The sequence below is a fragment of the Neofelis nebulosa genome, chromosome 4 (genome assembly GCF_028018385.1).
Source record: "Neofelis nebulosa isolate mNeoNeb1 chromosome 4, mNeoNeb1.pri, whole genome shotgun sequence".
Lineage (NCBI taxonomy): Eukaryota > Metazoa > Chordata > Mammalia > Carnivora > Felidae > Neofelis > Neofelis nebulosa.
Genome location: NC_080785.1, coordinates 71,166,263 through 71,188,085, shown reverse-complemented (window position 1 = coordinate 71,188,085; position 21,823 = coordinate 71,166,263). Strand labels below are relative to the sequence as shown.

Below are 21,823 nucleotides of genomic sequence, written 5' to 3'. Positions count from 1 at the left end.
AAAGTACTGGGGAATTAGAACTGGAATGAGGTAAGTCCAGTAAGGATAGAGCAGTGGTTCTGAAAGTGATAAGAATTACTTGGAGGGCTTGTTAAAACACAGATTGCTAAGCTCCAGCCCCAGAGTTTGTGATTTGTTAGATTTGGGGTAGTAGAATTTGTATTTCTAACGTGCTTGCATATAATGTTGATGCTACTGGTCTGGAGACCACACTTTGAGGACCATTGGGCTGAAGCAAAAGGGACTATGAGGAAGATGGTAAGAATTGAATCCAGAGAGGTTGGAAGGGCCTTGTAGGCCAAGTTAGGAAACTCAAATTAAATCCTAGAGGGTAGTGGGAAGCCACTGGAGTGACATGACCCAGTAGGTGTTTTAGAAACATCACTCTGCAATAAGAATGGATTAAGGAGGGGTAAGGGGCTTACCCCTCTTGGAGGCAGGCAGAGCACCTGGTGGCCTTGGAGAAGTAATTGGAGAAGCAGTGGGGATGAATTAGTTCCTAATGTCCTGAGAATTGTGTGGATTTGAGAAATATTTGGGAAGGGGGGCTGATAGTATTGGCAACTGGTTGGCTGTGTGCAGAGGGATGGTGAAGGACAGGGACAAGTTAAGGAAAGTGCCTAGGCGTGGAGAATCTAGTGGAGAGGGTTATCCATTTTGGATACGGGGACCAGAGTGCAGGAGCAATATTGATAGAAAAACACAGAGTCCGTTGAAAGCTACAATTTCCATTATGATATCATAGGAAAAATCTTTTGAGTTTTCTTCCAATGTAGAGCAAAAAAAGTCATGTTTATCATGATCATCACCCTCAGGCTCTGGATTGTCCAATTTATTGTTTATTGTTAAAATACATTTGTTTATTATTACATTAGCTGAATTTCTGCAGATTTCTGCAGAAATGGGACAACTGGGTTCCATGAGCTTGAGAACTTGGGTACTGCTTTCTGCTCTAATGAGAAGCATCATTTTCTTGTGCTTCCAAACCCTATCAAGAATTGCATAACTGATATGTTACAGTTATGAACTGGAAAAATATTTCCATCCTTTATACATGAAGAACTCCTAGGACTTCATTTTTTAAAAAAATCAACATCCTAAAAGAAAAAAAGAGTTCACAGAAAAATACAAATCTCTTTAAATATTTGAAAATGTGCTTAAATTCACTTGTAATAAAAGAATGAAAATTAAAACAGATTAAGATATCACTTTTGCAAACATTTGAGAGTTTGACAACAAAACCTACTGGTGATGCTTTGGGGGGAATTCTTATACATTGCAAAATGCTGTAATTCTTATAGTGAGTTATGAATATCTATCACACACTCAAATGAAATTAGACTTCAACCCAGTTTTTACGCCTTTTGATTCACTTTCAGAAATTTATTCCATAGATATATCTGCACACGTACAAAATAAGGCATGCACACGATTGCTTTTTGCAGCATTGTTTGTAATAGTAAACAACTGGACTGGTTAAGTAAACAAGGGCATACGAGGCAGCTATAAAAAAGAATTAGCAAAGTTCTCTTTGTAATGATATGAAAACATGTCCAAAAATTATCCTTAGGTAAAGGGAATATGCAGACCCCAGGGTAGTCTGCTACCTTCTGTGAAGTAAAGGGGAAAAATAAGAATATATATTTGTATCTGCTTGTATTTATGTATTAGAAAGAGGGTCATCTGGCTGGCTCAGTCAGTGGAGCGTGTAACTCTTGATCTCACAGTTGTGAGTTCGAGCCCCACGTTGGATGTAGAGATTACTTAAAAATAAAATCTTGTTTAAAACGTTGGAAAGATAGACATGAGAAACTAATAAATAGGTTCCTGTAAATGGAGCAGATGGGACAGGAAGAGATTTCTCAATGTGTACCTTTTTATATCAGCTTGATCTTTGACATGTAAGAAGAAATGTCTATGAAAACAAATGACCCATATTTTGGATGAAATTCATGAACAAACAGGATGTGGGGGTGCTGCTATTCCTACTGCTTCCCATGTCAATGTGAACATTTGTTTCAAAGAATTACAGATCACATGTAATACTGTGCTGTGATGGAACACCAGATGTATTCACATCCACTCAATTTAACTTGTGCTCTGGAATGGTGTGTTCACCTCCATTGAATTTAACTTGTGGGAGATTGGAGACAAGGAAGGAACATTTCTTGTCGTTCACATTGAGTAGTATCTGATGAGCCTTATACCTGCTTAGCACTGAAGACATATTGTGGACACGATACCCTTGCCTTCAAGGGGCTTACATTCAAGGTTGGTGGTGGGTGGCGGTGGCAGCGGGGATATATTTTTAGGAGGGAAGAAGGGAAGGACAACAGAAAAGATAGGAGGGAGGGAAGGGGAAGGGGAAAGAAAAAGAGGCAAAGTAAATCGTTTCATATTCTTTTATGAAGTGGTCAGCCAAGTGTGGCCACAAGGGAAGACAGAGAAACAATTTATTATATTACAGGTCCTAGAGACAGGAGGTAGGGTACACCACACCATTCCATGTATTAAAAAACTTCTTTGAGTGAACTGAAAGTTATCCTCTTTGCAATAATAAAAATTAGGCTTTTTTTCTCCTCTTCTCTGCCTTCTGCTTTATGGAATAAAAATCCTCAAAACCAGGAGCAGAAAACCAAGAGAGCTGTTGGGGTTCTCTCAACCCTTCTTCCACACTCAGAAATCCTTCTGTGAAGGGGCACCCGGGTGGCTCAGTCCATTAAGCGTCCAATTTTGGCTCTGGTCATGATCTCACGGTTGGTGAGTTTGAGCCCCAAGTCATGCTCTGTGCATGCTGACAGCTCAGAGCCTGGAGCCTGCTTCAGATTTTGCATCTCCCTCTCTCTCTGCCCCTCTCATTCGCACTCTGTCTCTTTCTCAAAAATAAATAAACATTAAGAAAAAAAAAAGAAATCCCTCTGTGGAAAAGCCGAGTGAGGAATGACAATTATTGAGTAGCTAAAGAGAGGGGGAAATGCACAGTTTAGTGGTGGGTGCTGTTTAATTTTTCATTGCTTTGCCGGATAGACATTCACCAGCCTAGTTAAGTTGTGAATCCAGGATGGGATTCAAACTGAGCAAATCAAAGTTTAAAAAACTTAAAAAAAAACAACAACAAACTCCTTAGAGGAGTTAATCATAATCCATATATACAATGAGAAAAAAAGCACTGTATCACTGCTTATATTTAATTTCCCTTGTTCGTGTATTAGGTGTTCACATTCACATTTAGCTGTTGAAAAAGAGCTCAGGTTTTGTGAAAAACCAAAATGATATCTATTGTCACTGCACAGGATGTCAGATTAAAAAGAATGAAAACACTCGCACTCCTATGGGCCCTGGATCCGCCTAGTGGCGACATATCCTAATTGCAGTTTCAGTCTTTGAATGACGGCTTCTTAATAACCCACCAAACTGTTAAACTCAATATATGATCACAGTAAGATTACCATATATAAATGCAGCCTTTGTGATTAGATAAAACAAAATCCCTGGCCCACACAGGCCAAAATTGGAATTTATTTTAAAAATTCTCTTTGTATTTCTAAGATAAATAATACATGAGCTTATTCAATTATATTTACTTTTGCCCAAATAAGATTTCTAGCAAATACAACAGAAAACAAGTATATTTTATGCCTACACTATTCTACTTTTCATGAATGTATATTTTTAGATAGTCACTGTTATCATCCAAAACATATGCTTCTTGGTTTTGGATCTCTAGTGAACAATATTTAATCTTGCTTTATTCATCTGTTGACTTATTTTTTTTTTCTTATGAATAATGAAAACAATCATTATTTTAGCATGAATTAGTTCCAATATACGTGAGTAAGAGACTACCTTAAAATGTAAATAAAAACACAGGTCAAGTAGACAGAGGCCAAGGTTAAGAATAGTTTTGCAGTTTACATTTAAGTCATTAAGGGGCACCTGGGTGACTCAGTTGGTTAAGCATCTGACACTTGATATCAGCTTGAATCATGATCTCACAGTTTGTGAGTTCGAGCCCTACCTCGGGCTCTGCACTGAAGGCCCAGAGCCTGCTTGGGATTCTGTCTCTCCTTCTCTCTGCCCCTCCCCAGTTTGTGCTTGCTCTCTTGCTCTCTCAAAATAAATAAATAAACTTAAAAAAAATAAAAGTCATTAAAAGATTCATTAAGAAGTATAACTCAAATTGATACCTAAAAAAAAAAAAAAAAAAAAAAAAACAGAAGAAACTGTACAATAGGTAAATGAGTAAATAAGGAGATCCCCATTAGTTCCATGGCAGTAGCTTCCTGTAGTGGGTAACATTTCTATTTTTTCCTGTAGTACAGCCTCTGGCATCAGAAATAGATGGGGAGCCACCCCTCACTAGGTGTATGACCTTGAACACCTGTGAAATGTTAATAGTTATGTAATAACAATACCTACTCCCTCAGGACTGTAATCAGGACTCAATGAGATAATGCACATACAATTGTTGGTGCATTGTCTGCCAAATTTGAGTAACTGCCAAATAGTTTGATGATAATGATGCTGACAATGGGAAAAAAGTATGAGAGGCAAAGTGCCTTGGTAGGGTACAGTGGGTAGAAACACATGCAAGTCTCTCTCCAGGACTTAAGATGATTTTAACCGGACATTTACTGAGTGGAAAGAACTTTCCTCTGGGAGGCAGACACCCTCGGTCCTGTCCCTAGCATTTCTAGGACTGACCGTGTGGCTGGCCCTGGACGGCTGACTTCATCTCTCCCAGTGAAGTTCACAGTGGTGTTCAAATGGGGAGGTGCCATGACCTGCCAGCTCCAACCTCTCATCTCTCCTTTGTAGGCAGGTGTGCTCCCATTAAAGAAGAGAGTTGATGAAATACTCCATACTCATTGAGAATTCCAGCTGCAATATTTAGTTAATTCTTTGTTCCATTTTATTCAAAGAAGGAGCTCATTTACATTCAGCTTTCAATGAAAGAAATTAACGTTGCCATGCCTGCCGATCCCAAGGAAACCCCATAAGGAAGCGGCCACTTTCCCATTCTCCTCCTGCAGACATGCCTTGAGAATTAAACAACAGGCAAAACTTGGATTTCAGTTAGCCTTTAATCTAACTCCCAACTTGTTAATAGTATACAAAGATGTAAGTAGAAAACATCCTAATGTTATCTATCAGTAGTTCTGAACAGTCACAGTGGTCACACTGTTGGAGCTGAGGTCACTCACATTTTAAGGAAATGCAGTCTACCCTGTTTTCAGTGGAACGCATGCTCTGGCAGTTGGCAGGCAGAGAGATGAGGCTTATTTTGTTCAGTGTACCCAGTTGACTGGAAGCAGCTGTGTTCTCTCTCCTTTACTCAGCAGTTTTCAACACTGTCCCTTTTCCTTTTATTTTAAAAGTGCTATCAGAACTGAAGGGGGCTTTCCTTGCTAAAATAAAATTAACTATACGTGTCATACATTTCTAGGTCCACTTTTCATGGTTAAATCCCCACAGAATTAGCAATTCATAGGAACTTAATTGTTAAAAGAAGTTAGCACACTTGTATCCCAAAAGTACAATTTAGAGTTCGCAGTATAGGGCTCTGTGGTATAAAGTGCCTATGAGCAACTTTCGATCATACACTGAGGCCACGGAACTTCCCTGGAGAACAGATCCGTTGTTGGCATAAACAGTGGTCACGGTAGGCTTCTCAGATAGAATATTCTGGATGCGGAGAACCTATTCAGGGGATACAAAAGATGAATACAGAACCGCCATACACCCATGTCACTCAATCACCAATAATCCCTGTCTTCCACAATGACACAATGATTAAGAGGACATGCTGTTGAAAACAGCAGTTACCAATCTTTTTAATGTTTAAGTGAAAGTACTTTTTTTTAAACCTTCAAAGAAAGTACTTTCTTAAACCATTTAGTTGCACATGCCAACACAGGATTTACTGTTATTATAGTAATTGAGCATTAATGGAAATATTTCCACACCAATGTGAGTACTTTCGCACTACTTTAGCAGGAACAGAAGTCATGTCATGGGGTGAGCTGACAATAAGCTAGGTATTTGAAATTGCCAGTATACCACACAAGGAGGGCACATGTCTTTATAGAAAATGCCTTTTGACTAGTTTCCACCGTAATTTAGTACATCAAAAGATTATCTTTCTGAAAGTATTTGAATAAGTGAAATTCTGCCAATTATTGGCTTACAGCACTTAGAAAATCACTGCATAAGTTTACTGAATTATTGGTTTAAAAGGGCTAAACAGACCATCCCTGTGACAGCTTACTGTATTATTAGTTCAAAAGGACTTGAGTCATTAAAGTTGAAAAATTAAGGTTTAAAAAATATGAGAAACCTCTGATGACGGAGGATTGTTTGGGTCATAAACGAAGAGCTTCTGGCCATTAGGATGACACCCTACGAAGATGTCCCCCGAGGAAGGATCAATAGATAAATTATCCACTAGTGTATCCAACTTGAGTACCTTCCAAATGAAAAAACGTCAATATCTAAATGACATGAGAAACTTGATTAAATCATTTAGGGCTAACCTTTCTCGCCTCTTTACACGTGGGAAAATTATACACAGCTCCCTGCTTCCACCCTTTTAGCACCAATATTGCCTAAAATAAATTTAATAAACTGGCTTAGAGTCACTTTTCATCTTCCCTGAAATTAAGAAAGTTAGGGCGATAATCCATCTCTCTAAAAAATGGACTCCTTTTCCCTTAAAAGATGCACAATGATCAGTTAGCTCTAGGAACTCATTCAAAGCAAAATAGGAAATTCTTAATCAATCTAAAATATGTGTTGTCAAGCAGGAAGAAAATAATAATGGTGTGGAACCCAATTTCTACCTTCATTTATTATTGAAAGAGCTGACAATGTGCATAAATCTTCATTGTGGAATCCGTCTATTAGTCTTTTCAATTGTGAAAATTCTTATTGGAATTCATTGGGTACTACCAGTACTGCACGGAATGGGCTCTAAATCTGATGCAAATATCACTCCCAACCCTCTGCTGCGTGTAATCACTCAGTCCTTGTGATTGCTGGGGACAGGAGACTTGCCTAGTTTAGGCAGGAAATATTTAAAAACCCAGAATGGCAACACTGGCATCACAGTCTCTTCTAAGTGAAGCATTGTGGCAATATAGTATAACTATGTAATTACAAAGTGTAATAGATTAAGGTCTACTTATTATATGTAAAATAAGTATTTTACCTTCAATTGAGTTAAGTTCATATTAGGGTGTTTTTCCAAAACATGAATTTCATGAGCCAGTATATCAGCAACGTAGATGTACCTTCACAGAAAGGACACACTAGTTAGAGTTCTGTGCCAGTATAAAGCTTCGTTAACACAGTATGGAAGAATAAGTCTTAATAACCTGCCAAGAAGTTAATCAATGATGGGCCCTCAGGGACTACTTGATAAAGGTCAATTTTTATTTAAAAAGTACGCTTTCAAAATCAATTCTTTGTTGCTACAAACAATCCCGGAATTGCTTAAATTATTTTTCGAAAGGTTTGTAAGGGGAAAAATAATACAGGACATTATCTTGAATATAAAATCTGTGATATTTGCTGCCGAAAGGACAACAAAACAAATGTTTGACTTCCAGAAAAAAAGTTTTTACATTCCACAATATAATTTGATATTTCTAGGTGTCATTTTCATGTAGAAATATACAAAGCAGGACACACTTTATTACTTATTAATAGTCATTCACATTTGATAAAATATTTATTAGCATATTGAGAATTTTAAGAGTGAGAGATAAGTATCTATTCAGAACAATCCGTCTACATCTAAGGACGGTGAATTAATGGACTCCTTTACGGTAATTTTACTCATTGAATTGACTGTTCCATGGCAACTGTTCTATTGAGCAATTATCTTGTGTAAAGCCATGAACTCAGTATTGTGACAGACATAAAGAAGAGGCAGACTCTTCCTAAAAAGTTCATAGCATGTGGGGATGATCAGACTGGTTTGTACACATTAAACAAATAATACAACATGATCGGTACCGTGAAAAATATTTCAGGTCTAGAGACTGAAGAAATATCTAACTCTTGAGAACATAGGCTTCACAAAGGAAACGCATCTGCAGTGGATATGGAAGGAGAGACGGGATTTGAGGAAATGAGGACAAAGCACCTTCTAGGCAGAAAACACGTGAGCAAAGGCACAGGGGCAAGAAGGAGAGAGGCATATTTGCAAAATAATGAGTTCTTTGTCTAAAGCAGGGAAAGTATGAAAACAGTTCAAAAGCGAAGTTGAAGCTCGCCTATTAAAGAAAGTCTAACCCTTTAGCTTGCCTTGATTTGATAAGCAATTGGGTCCCTCTGAATATTTAGAATAACAAAGTGGCATAATAACAAATGGCCAGTTCCATTCAACAAGTACTGTGCATTTGATCTGCACCTGGCAGTGCTCAGCAGCAGGAGTCAAAGAGGAAGCACACAGAGCCCCCTCTCTTGGAGGGCCTCAAAAGCTAACGGAATACAGAACAACAAAACTAACACCAATGCAAAAAATGGAAGTAGACTGAAAACAAGTTGGAAGGAAGTCTAATACGCTAGCCAGAGAGACTGAGAACCTAAACCAGGCAGGTGTCAGAGGGAAAGGAAAGGGGACTCGAATGAGGGCAGAAGCCCCAGTGGATAGGAAGGTGAAAGAGAAGGAGTTAGAGCTGAATCCTCTTTTATTAGTATTGTTTGTAGCTTGGGTGCTGGAAAGTCTGATTCTCATAATGGAAAGATAAGAGTTGGGGAGAACAACAGATTTCACAGGAGAGTTACAATGATTCCACATTCATTTTCTGTAATCAAAAGCAGAAATTGTGTCATGAAAAATGACATTTTAGTTGCCAAGGAATGCCAAATTTCTTTCCTGTTATATTTGTAGTAAATTGTTCAGTGTGCTCAGGGAGTAAATGGGAAAGTTAATAAAACTTAATATCCTTTCTGTATGTGATGGTTGGACACATAGAAACAGTGAGATAACTCGGTGGGGGGGGGGGCGATTTGGCAAAATCTATACAAGGTAACATTTAAAGGGATCACTCCTTGAGTAAGTGGTTCTATTCTGAGGGGTTTGTTCTATAGAAACACTTGTACAAATGTGGAAAGAGGAAGGGTTCATAGCACTACATTTAGCCAGTGCCCAGCTGGCATTTGAACCCAGGTCTCTCTGTATCATCCCCAAACCTGAAGGTGGATCTTGCTGTAATGCTCACTTAGGGGGCTGTTCCTTAAAAATATCTGGAGGAATGCTGACAAAGTGCAGCCTGCTTGGGATTCTCTCTCTCTCTCCCTCTCTCTGCCCCGCCCCCACTCATGCTTGTTCTCTCTCTCAAAATAAATAAATAAGCTATAAAATAAATACTTAAAAAATAGCTGGAGAAGCTTCAGTGGTAAATGAGAAATACAAAGTACTTTTTATTTAAAAAAAAAAAACAACAGAGAAAAAGCCTCCTGCATATCCATTAACAGATAATTGGTTTAATTAGTTTAGGATCATGCCTATAATGGAATAATATACAGCCAATAAAACAAAGACATATTTATTTAAAGGAAACCCATACCTCATACTTTAATATGTTTATGTAAATATGGTCCCACTTCATAAAAAATTTGCATTTATAAAATTAAGTTCTACAATGATATATACCAAAATTTAGATATTGTACGTAAATACATAATACACACACACACACACACACACATATATATGTCTATAATATACATACAAATACCATACACCGAAATAATATCAAGAAAGCTTTTTACACTAGGGAAAAAACAAAAGCAAAGTGAAGAATTTGGCCCAGCACCACGACTAAGGAGAAATGAAGATACTCTAATAAAGAATCATACTTTTTATCAGGTGAAATATTGATCCCATTTGCTGCGTCAAACCCTTCTGCTACCACTTTAACTTCTTCTGGACTGTAGTAAACAACATTTGCCCAGTGTAAGTTCAAGTATGTTTCCAAATACTTTAAGAAAGGATCAGAGAAATAGTGGTCATTGGTGGCATAGAAATGTGCCGGTCCAACAGCTATGATATCATTCACACTGAAAGAGAAAAAATAATGTGTGAGAGAAAATAACAAGCCAGTTGGTCTCCATACTAAAGATTAAGTCTCTAGAAGGTGTACACAATATGTACTTCAAACTTTTTGGTACGAGCCTTCCCAGGAAAAGCTCAGCTAAAATCAAATGGCTGCAGTCACATGCAATCTACTATAATATCATTTTTTCAGAGAACAGTTTTGTATGATAACAGGTAATCTGAAGACAGGTCATTTAGCAATTATGGCAGGACTATTATAAAAGAAAAGAGAACTTGGTGCCAACAGGGTATGTTTTTTGACAGCAAGAAATGTAGGGTTTAACAACAGTATGAAAGGACACAGCTGTCTATGGTACAGAGCTGGGTAGAACCTCATTGGCTGGTGAGCTGGTTAGGCCATCAATAACATTTACCTAGCTTCCATTTACTCAGTTGCTAGATTTTCCTGTATTGCTCTGCCTAGTGATTAGTCAAAGTAAAGGCCGACTGTTCAATTTCTACCGGACTCACAAAGCTGACCTGCCGAGACTAGTGAGCACTCGATAAACACTTGCAGAGAGGCGGATGATGAAACTGCCATAGTAAAATGCTTCAGGTGAGAGATTTATACGCAAAAAACAATTACATTTTTAAAACTAGTTAGGCAAGGGTGTTATTAAATTTAAATTCCAATTACCCTATGCAAAAATTTCTGAAGGAGCCTCTTTCTTCTTTGTTAAATGGAAAACAGAGCTACAGGGAAGGTGAGTCCCCTCTTTCTGAAAGAGTACCATGATACAGAGGCTGCCTGGACAGTATTTCTGCTCCTACTTATCATGAGGTGTATTTTTGGAAGAATGATAGGAAGTTCCATGCATAAGTCCTAGACAGGGATTGAGAAATTAAAAATATGCATCAAGTTCAGACTTAAAAGAAGCAGTAGGCTAAGGCAAGCTAGGCTGGGATGATACACATGATTCTCTTTTGGCCACATTATCAACTGGCTGTATCTTTGGGAAGTAGGAGCGATGCACTTCCAGTTTGTACCCCTCCAGTTCTGTGGAGCCATTAGCCCACAGCTAGCACTACCCCTGTGAAAGCACACTGTATCAGTCCCATACAAAGCACACAGACTTCATTTAAACCAGGCCACTCCTCCTTGGCAGGACAACTATTAGTATTTGGATGATGAGTCATCTGAAATGGAAGGTGACAGCAGGAAAAACAGTGAGGTTTGTCTTCTACTCCCAAGATGGCCCTGAAGAGCATCTCCCCTGTAATCCAGTGTTTTACCATTTCTCAAGGGAATCCTCACAGAGCACTGATTATTATGAGCGCCAATGACTTTCCCTGCTCTACAAGGAAGCTACACACGCACATATTTATGTATGCGTATATGTACATGTATTTTACCTCTTCTCAAGGCTGAGAAGGACCATCGTGGGGAATATACGGAAATGCCAGAGATAAATCAGAGAATGAACAAAGGGACTGAGTACCTTGGAAGAAGTTCATGTTTGACAGTTTTTAGGTGCAAAAGAGAATTTTCTTCTTCTTCAAATTTAAAAATTTCCACTGTATTCTTAAATTCTGGGTGGTTTACAACAAAGAGATAAACTGTGTCATCTAAAGAATTGAAAGAACAGAGTTAATTTACAAGACATAACCATAGGACCTCTGGGCAGACACTGACATTTAAATACCACAGGCGAGGAAAGGTTGAATGTATAAACTGTTAGACGACCTAGCATCATTCTTCTTCCCCTTCTTTCCCATCACTGTCTGGCTGGTGTTATTTCTGATCGTTGGTCCCCTGACCTTTAAGAAAGAGTGTTTCCCACTCCATATACAGAATTCATGAATAATCTGTTTATAGTTGAATTCAGAAATATAGCTCTCTTTTAATGCAATAATCATAGGTCTGTGAAAAAGGTTATGAAATCTAAACATTCTCTCAGGTGTTAACTGTTAGAAATTTCAAATGCAGCCTAAGTTGCTGCTAGCTGGAGAGGCAAATGATCAACTTATTTGTATGAAGAATACAGAAATAATTCATGAGTTAATTGTTCTTCTCTTACTATACAAATGATCCAAATCTATGTTCCACAGTCATTTGCAAACCATGATAAGTTTCTTAATGTGGGTAGCTCATCAGCTCTTACCGTGGTCTATGAAAGTGCTGATACCATGTGGATTAAACGAAGCCAAATTGAACCCACGGCTGATTCTTAATTCCAGTGCCCTCGGGTTTTCTTCTTTTAGATCCATCATTAGTATCCCTCCAGGCTTATCTGGGGAAAAGCTGTGGAGTCCTGGACATTTTAAACCCTTTTCAAAACAGAGGAAAAAGTTAAATAGAGGCTTAAGTGTGTTTATGGGCTAAAATGGGCAGTATACATAAAAGATAAATAGATCCTTTGATTAAAGGTGGTGGTATTAAAGCTACAAATGGCAAGAAAGCAGAGAGGAGACAATAGGGAAAATAGGAATTGGGGGCTGGTGAGCTGCAAGATGAACAAGAAATGATTTTTCTGAGTTGAGGCACAAGACCAGGGGTATAGTCTCTTAAGTGGATAACCACAAAGTTGGTGGCCAGGAAGATACCAGGCAGAGTTGAGGATGGGAGAAGTGAAAGTTTACATATGGACTGAAGTGTTGGTGAATGGCTGCAGTCAAGACTCCCCTCCCTGTCTCACACCCCAGATCCAATCTGTCAGGAAATCCTGTTGACTTTACCTTGAAAATATATCCCTTCATAAAGATGTGAACATTCCTCCTGACCTTTTCCGTGACTGCTTTGGCCCAAACCACCACCGCAATTGTGGCAACAGTCTCACAACTGCCCTTTCTGCTTTTTTCTGGCTTTTCCCTATGGAAGACTGGTCTCCCATCAGCATCCAAATTATGCCGAGGATGTCATGCCTCTGACCAAAACTCCATCTCACTCAGATTAAAAAGTGGACGTTCTTATGATTTACTAAAGACCCTGTATGATCTGCCCTGCTCACCCTCCTACACCTTCCTCGACCGCAAACACTCTAGGTCTCTGCTCCCATCTCCTATTGGCCACACTGGCTTCCCTGATGGTCTTTGAACAAACCAGGCACATTCTCGCCTCAGGGCCTTTATATCCATTGCTCCGTCTGCCTAGGAACGCTACCCCCCACCCCCCACCAGATACCTAAGGCTCCTAGATTCTTTATCTCTGTTGTCAAAGGTCACTTATTGCCATTTGACATAGATACATTTTCACATGTACATAAATGGCAGCCTGACCACACCCTCAGCATGGCTCTCCCTCTCCACTGCCCCACCTTCCTTTATTTCTTGTAAAAGTACTACTACATCTGACACATATTCATTCTCTCCCCATTAGAACATGAGCCAGGACTTTGCCTCCTTTGTTTGCTGCTAGATCCCAGGGCCTGGAGCAGTGCCTGGCAGGTAGTTTGTCCTTTTCCCACTGATTGCAACTATCGCCTTTATCATGTACTAGACCCCTGTTTATATATTGATCTGTCTGGGGACTCATGCCTATTCCTGTACCAATATACCACTTTTTAATCTCTATAGCTTTGTTTATAACATACATATATACATGACTATATATATATATATGTGTGTGTGTGTATATATATATACACACACACACATATATATATATATATATACACACACACACACACACATATATATATATATACACACACACACACACATATATATATATATAGCTCATTTATTTTCCTGTATAATATTTGGAAATTAAGTTGTTATTCTGAATGGAACATTATTTTTATTTTTATGACTATTGCATTTTCTATTTGTTTTTTCCTAGTGCATGAGAAGGCGAGGAGTTTTACATGTTCATTCTGAATAGTCTGATCCAACCATTTCATTGAACTCTCTCTCCCCTTAGGTCAAACAGTCTGTTAGTTGAATCTCTTGGATTGTTTAAAAAGCAGGTAATGACAATGTCTGAAAATTATGGCAGTTTTGACTTTTTTTTCTACTTCCTATTTTTTTCTTGTTTTATTGGGTTATTAAGAATTCTAGTAGAGGGGTGCCTGGGTGGTTCAGTCAGTTAAAGCATCTGCTCTTGATTTCAGCTCAGGTCATGATCTCACAGTTTGTGAGTTCAAGCCCCGTGGGCTCTGCACTGACAGCACAGAACCTGCTTGGGATTCTCTCTCTCTGCTTCTACCTCACTTACGCATGCTCTCTTTCCAGGTAAGCAAATAAACTTAAAAAAATTGTTTCAAATTAAAAAAAAATAATAAAAAGAGCTCTAGTAGATTACTGATGGTCACAGTATTTGGGGGTGCTGTGTCCCTTTTTTAAACATTTATGGGAAGGTAGCACCAGTGGTAATGTTACACCACTGAGAATGATGTTTGCTGTAGGTTTCAGAGAAATTACCTTCTATGTCTAGTTTTCTGGGATCCTTCAAGCAGGAATGAACTGTTGCATTTTTATTCAGTGTTTTCTGGGGACCCACTGAAATGACCTAGGTCTTTTCTCTTTCAAATCTTTTCAGTCATAATTTATGCAAGTTTAAAAGAGTGTACAAAAATTAAGTCTCACTTTGTGTACAAAATTGAACATAACAGGAATTCTCCCCAATTAAAAAAAAAAAATCTATCAAAATGCTCTAACTTCAAGGCTGGCAGGCTCAGCAAGCAGAAAACTGGAATTGTACTATTGCTACATGGGAGTGCCACTTCTATTTTGGAGCACTGTCCCATAAACAAGAGTATGATTTCAATGCACAGAAAGCAGGGATGGTGATAACTATTCATGATTATTTTAATATTGCCCATCACATAAATCTGTTTTTTTCCTCTTTTTAAAAGTTTTACTTACTTTTACTTGCAGCAAAATATACATACCAAAATTGATCACCTTCACCATTTTAAGTGTAGAGTTCAATAGTGTTAAGTGCATTCACATTGTCATTTAAATCTTTTTTGTATTCTATTCTGTGTCATACAATTCTTCAGTAAGGGTGATGTGGGGCTGGAGGTAACCCTCAAACCCACAGCTGTGCAAAGTGTGGAACAGGATGGGTTACATGGGCTAACATGCTTGGAGGAAGAACAAACAGCTGCCATGAGGTACACATTACTCGTTACTCATTTAGAAAGAAGTGCATTCTGGGAAATAGTAGAGACAATGCTGAGTAATTTAAAAAACAGCAGTAAAGTGGGATTATTTCTAAATTTGAAAAAAAGAAAAGACAGTCATATCACCAAGGAAGGACAAAAAAGCTGAAGAAATTCTGTTGACATGCTTACAAGATCCTTATGATTATTCTAAGCCCCTTAGTGAAAATGGCTATAGATTTATGTGCTTGGAGACCTTACTCCTCCTAATTCAGATTTATTCCTATGGGGGCTGAGATCTTGAAACAGGTGAGTTCTGGATTACACAAATCTCTGAGAACACGTCCTTTGCAAAACAAAAAACAAAAAACAAAAAACCAACACCAACAACAAACACAAAAAAAACAAAAACCAAAAAGAAACATACACACACACACACAAGCACACATACACCTCAGTGCTTTCTACTTTCCTCAGGATTTTTGCGCCTGTAGTTATGAATAATTTTGATGAGGAATCCCAGTGTTTTCTCCTAAGCCTATAGACATATGTGCAAGCATGTGCTTCTAAACAAACAACCCAGAGACCTACTAGAAATAGCATTTTACTCATTCTGTGTAGGTAATTAAATAAAACTTGTCTTTTGAAACTGTATTTTTTAAATTTCATATAAATATTAGTGTGTCTGCCAAAGCCTACAATGTTTCTTTTTTCCCCTCAGTGGTAACAACCAACTGTTCAGTCTTTCACCTAAAAACTATCAGGAACCTGAAGAGTGTTCTAACCCTCATTCTCCTCTAAGCCAAGTTCTCTCAGCTTTCCCATACCTCTCACAACTGTTTTATTAGTGCTGTGACTCTTCAAAAGTCCCTCTATGGTTTCCACATCAGAGTCTCAGAGCCTGAAAACGAAGGATGCTGAGAGGGAACAGAATCATTACAGGCTGCCTTCAAATTCTGATACGTCTTGGGGCACCTGGGTGGCTCAGTCGGTTAAGCATCTGACTTCAGCTCAGGTCATGATCTCGCACTTTGTGGGTTCAAGCCCCACGTCGGGCTCTGTGCTGACAGTTCAGAGACTGGAGCCTACTTGGGATTCTGTGTCTCCCTCTCTCTCTGCCCCTCCTCTGCTTGAACTCTGTCTCTCTCTCTTTCTCTCTCTCTCAAAAATAGACAAACATTAAAAAAAAATTGTTTTTAATCTGATACATCTTTCTCAAGAAAAACCACGCCTGGGTGGCTCAGTCGGTTAAGCGTCCGACTTCAGCTCAGGTCATGATCTCACCGTCCGTGAGTTCGAGCCCCGCGTCGGGCTCTGGGCTGATGGCCCAGAGCCTGGAGCCTGCTTCCGGTTCTGTGTCTCCCTCTCTCTCTGCCCCTCCCCCATTCATGCTCTGTCTCTCTCTGTCTCAAAAATACATAAAAACGTTAAAAAAAAAATTTAAGAAAAACCAAACCCACAAAAATGCCACAGACAGTCACTGGCACCCAAGCCAGGGAAGAAGGGTGATCAGAACTTCCTCATCTCCCACTTACAAAGTTTTCCAGTTAGAGGCTACTGGTGAAGGTCAGAACACAGTCAATTTTAAAGACTTTCTACTGTATACCCAGAAACGTGACTATTTTTCATCTTCTAGGAATGAAGGCAAAAGTGAAGGTTATAAATAAACTCAGTTGATTATTTTCCACTTATGACAGGCTATTCAGTGGGAAAAAGAAAGAAACTAGAAAAAGAAAAAAAGCCTTCGTCTGGGAAAGTTGGTATAGTGTTTGAAAATAAACAATAACAGCAAGAGTATAAGCTTAAAATGGAGGATCTAATGGAAAGAAAGATAGATGCTTTATTCATTTATTTTATTTATTTATTTTTAATGTTTATTTATTTTTGAGAGAGAGACAGACAGAGCATGAGCAGGGGAGGGACACAGAGAGAGAGGGAGACACAGAATCCAAAGCAGCTCCAGGCGCTGAGCTGTCAGCACAGAGCCCGACGTAGGGCTGGAACTCACAGACTGTGATATCATGACCTCAGCTGAAGTCAGATGCTTAACTGACTGAGCCACCCAGGCGCCCTGATGGGTGCTATATTTAAAAGAACATAATGTAGTATGGAATATCCATAATAATGCCCAAAATATCCTTTTTAATAACAAACTTCTGAAACACAGATTGCATTGGAATATTTTAGTGCAATGCAGTAGGCACGTAAAGAGCAGTTCATCAACTGGCAAAGACTTGTTTATCTCTACATTTAGATAAGCTTGAAGACATTTTCCCAAACCTCGTTTACATGGTCTTTTTTGTTCAAAACATAGTTTTGAAAGTGAGGAATTAAAAAAACAAGTTCCTGTCCTGTAGGCCTCGTCAAACTCTCTTGGACATCCTCCACTGAGACTGGGGAAAGAAGGAGATACTCACCACACTAAAGAAAGCCAGACCATTGGGAAGTATGTCAATATCATCTGCGCCAGCCTCTGGAAGTCCAAGAAAACAGATAAACATTATGTTCAAATTCCATTATTTGTTAGATACAGCACAATAGGGACTTTCTTTACTTTACCAGTGCCTGAATTTTTAGGAATAGTTCCAATTTTTTCTGAGGAAGCACTCTCTTTAATACACATCCATCGAAATCCCTTCCTGCAGTGAACCTCTAACTTTAAATGTTAGATATTTTATGTTTACTCAAATCAAAGTCAAGTAATCACCACACTTCCAGATATAATACAGAAAAAGCTGACATCTGTACACTCTTATGATAAACATCCAGATGTCTGTACAAAAGTAATTGACATCAGGGGAATATTACTTTCAGAGTGAAGGGCTCATAGTCATTTAACCATGCAAATATCCTTGTCCCTTTCTCTGCTCATTCAATCTGAAGCAAACACAGACATTTCTCTCATTAACAGAGATAAAGCACCTGGGATTATATATTCCCTCTTTTAAAAACAATGTCTGGTTGTTCTCATAAGCAAAGAAAGCTTTCCATTTAATCTTTAAATTTAGGCTTTAAACTACAGAAAACAACTAGCAAAAGAAAATTAATGAAAAATACCATGCACCTAAGCCAGCTGAATCTTCTAACGGTTGTCTCTGAGCAGGCTACAATTACTATTGATTGTTTATTGATTGTCTTCAGTGCACTCCACACAGCACAGCAAATAATTAGACATAAGACCTTCCCAGTGGTCTCACTGTGTAAATTCTGCAGACAGATAATAGACCCAAACACAAGAAAAGAGGAATAAAAATGGCTTAGATTAAGCCAAATCATGACACATTCTTTGAGTCCACAAAATCCAATCTTCCCCTTTAAGACCTCTCCAAAGGATTTCTCCAAGATTATTTCTAGGTTGTCAAAAACAAACAGCATCTATGCAGCCATTTTGGTTTTGATTCATGAGTTTGCATTTGGTTGGTTGCCTCCAGTGTCGCCGGCTCTATCACAGTGGAGAAAAGCAAAAGAAAATACAAATGCCAGGAACTTCACTTTGTAAAGAAGACTGCAATCATGAATACATGCAATGCCTGTTCCTTGGCAAGAAGATATATGTGTGAGTGTGCGTGTGTGTGTGTGTGTGTGTGTGTGTATATATATATATATATATATATATACACACATATATACATATATATGCACACACACACACACACATACACATGCTTTAAGCATGGAATGATGGAGGAGTTCTTAGCCTGGTCTGTGGATTCCTAAGGAGCCACAAATGGGTTCCAGAATCTATGAACTGGTTGAAATTCTATGCAATGAAAAATGGCACCTGGATGTATGGCTGAGAAATCCTATGAAAAGGATCAACCTTGGCTTTCAGCAGGTTGAACAAAAGGTCTTCAATAGCCCCAAAAAGTTAAGAATCACTAGACTCTAATCCCAGGGTTCTCAACTGGTAATGAGCAGGGACCAGGGGACTCTATGCCACATGTATGTATATGTAAACACAAACATACACACACACTCACATGCACATGTCAGTCCAAGTTTTGCCTTCTAGACCCATTTAGTAGGAAGTCAATTAAATAAAATTTGTTGTGGGGTGCCTGGGTGGCTCAGTTGGATAAGCATCTGACTTCGGCTCAGGTCTCACAGTTTGTGGGTTTGAGCCCCACGTTGGGCTCTGTGCTGACAGGTCAGAGTCTGAAGCCTGCTTTGGATTCTGTGTCTCCTGCTCTCTCTCTCTCTCTCTCTGCTCCTCTCTCTCAAAAATAAGTAAACATTAAAAATTTTTTGAAATAATTAAATAAATAAATAAATAAAATTTGTTGTTCTTGAAAAATTACTTGAAACAATTTAATTTCAACATATACATGCTTATGCACATAGAACAAGAAAGGATATACAGAAAAAATTAACAATGGTTCTTTAGGTGGTAGGATTATGAATGATTTTCATTTCTTCTTTATACTCTTCTTTGTTTAAAATTTTCTACAAATAATAGTATCGTTTTAGTAATCAAGAAAAGAACAATATTTGTGAAAGGTATTTTCATTTCAACTACATCATAACTTCTTTGTGCAATCCCATCACTTAATTCCAAGAAAAAGATAGTAAGTCTTATCTGTAGCTTTCTTTAGAATAGTTTCCAGATCTACTCCCTCCATCTTCATTTCTATATCCATTACTACAACAGGATTTTATCATTTCCTATCACCTCTTGGGTGTGACTACTGCAAGCGTAGTCAATACTGGAGAAATTTTTTTCTCCTCTAATTCAGTAATAGCAGTAGTACTAGTACTAATAATAATAGCTACTAGATATTGTGTTTACCAAGGGCCAGACTCCTCGCAAGTACATTACATACATTATTTCACACGATTTCTATATCCCTAGGAAGCAATATTATAATCTCTTTCTTTAGAGTAAAGAATACAGAGCCTTTGAATAGTTAAGCAAATTGTTCAAGGTCACAAACTGGGAAGCTGGGACTCAAGTCTTTTCCTTCTGACTTAAAAGCACACAGAAAAGAAAATACAACGTAGCAGTGAAGGGATTTTCTATGTCAGAACCATCCCCTGGTTCCTCTCTAAAGACACTTTACTTTGTAAATTTGACTGTGGTCAATTCCACATGTTAGCTTTTTCCCAAAATGTTTTGCTTCCATTCCTCCTACCAAGATCTTCCCCAATCCATATTCGGTACTTTTTGTTAAAACCCCTTTCAAAACCCTCTTGCTCTAGAAAGTCTTCTAGCTTACTTAGCACATCAGGTTTTGATCTATTTTTTATTATATTTTTGGTAATTATCTGTGTCAGAGATGGCTAACTGCTCCCCAGTATCCATATTCCCCATCTTCCTTTTCAGCTACAGGCACATGGCAACCCAGCTAAGGACATTTTCTACCCTTTCTTGAGATACTTGTGGCCATTTGCCTAGGTTCAGGTTAACAGGATGCAAGAGTACAATATGCATGCAATATCTGGGTAAAACAAGCTAAAAATAATATCCACATAAATTTTCTTTCTACCCCTTCATGTTGGGAAATGGCAACAGTTGGAGTTGGAGTCTCCAGTTGGAGACTCAGATGGAGAAAGCAGCAATATGTTGAAAAGACTTGTGTTGCTTCATCAACGTTTGCCCCAGATTAGCCACATGGAGCACAACCATCTAATCACCCTAGGCCATTTGCTTATCTTTGGATTGGACTGCCATGTAAAAGGGAATAAATTTCTCTCTCCTCTCCTCTAGGTGTAACTTTATAACACCAAATCAGCCCTTGCCATTCCCAATAGAGTATCCAATATGTAACGGAACTATTTTTCTCCACTTTTTTGGTTCACTGGTGAGGGAGGTATGTGTGTTAGTCACTCTGGGAAAAGATACTATATTGCAAAGAGAATTTGCCAAACGTCTCTGAGTCTTGGGTCCTTATCTATTATATACAGAAGAGAAAAAAGAAAAAAAATCCATTATCTCACAGTAGTGTACATTTTGTTTTCCTTTCATAGTAGACTATAAAGTAAATGATCACAAGGGCTACCAACTTTAATGCTTTTTTTTCTTTTAAATCTCCCCAGCAGCATTTATTGTAAAGGTCTTGATTGCCATGTGTATAAAACCACTAATTAACTCAAGAGAGACAATCCATTCAAAATTTTCTTTTAGTCCAGGACTCTGAATGCCCGCATTTTCAAAGACATTTAGAAAATGTTTTAAGCTTTTAAGTCTCTATAAATAGACTTAACTAGAGCCTGTCATTATAATTTTTTATTATTTAGATGTTGATATTAGGCCAAATCATGGGTGTGTAAGAGCCTGGTTTCTGTCCGTAAGATACAATCGGAAGGAAAACCAAAAAATAGGATAGTGAGCTTACTTGGTGCCCCCGCAGAAGGCACACATCTGGTATGGCATGTGGTAGGTGATTATTATTTATTAAAACAGAAAGACATGAGATGGTATGTATAGAGCACCCAAGAGTTGCGAAGAGTTCATTTCTAGTCACGGTGAATGCAGCACCATAGTGTGTGTGGGTGTGGGTGCTGATGGGGATGGAAGTGTAGGGAAAGTGGTCTTACCTCTTGGAGGGATAGCTGGCTTCAAGTGCGTGGCTACTACTGTTTCCCAAAGTGGAAACTGACAAAGAGAACCTTTCAACCCTTGTTGCCTACCATAAGAAGTTGCTTTTGCCTGTATGGGCATGTATATGCCCAGCACACT

The 21,823-nt window shown here is 38.5% G+C and overlaps 1 protein-coding gene across 1 annotated transcript in view; it reads right to left on the bottom strand.

The window, feature by feature from the left end:
* Positions 1-5,065: 5,065 nt before the first annotated feature.
* Positions 5,066-21,823, bottom strand: part of PON2 (paraoxonase 2) — a 28,431-nt gene continuing 11,673 nt past the window's right edge. Inside the window, exons 3-9 of the mRNA XM_058725027.1 lie at positions 17,565-17,620; positions 12,208-12,373; positions 11,545-11,671; positions 9,868-10,068; positions 7,208-7,289; positions 6,338-6,466; positions 5,066-5,700 (exon numbers count right to left, since the gene is read on the bottom strand). Of these exons, the coding sequence (XP_058581010.1) occupies positions 5,542-5,700; positions 6,338-6,466; positions 7,208-7,289; positions 9,868-10,068; positions 11,545-11,671; positions 12,208-12,373; positions 17,565-17,620 (920 nt within the window). The 3' untranslated portion in view covers positions 5,066-5,541. The remainder of the gene's footprint in view (positions 5,701-6,337; positions 6,467-7,207; positions 7,290-9,867; positions 10,069-11,544; positions 11,672-12,207; positions 12,374-17,564; positions 17,621-21,823) is intronic.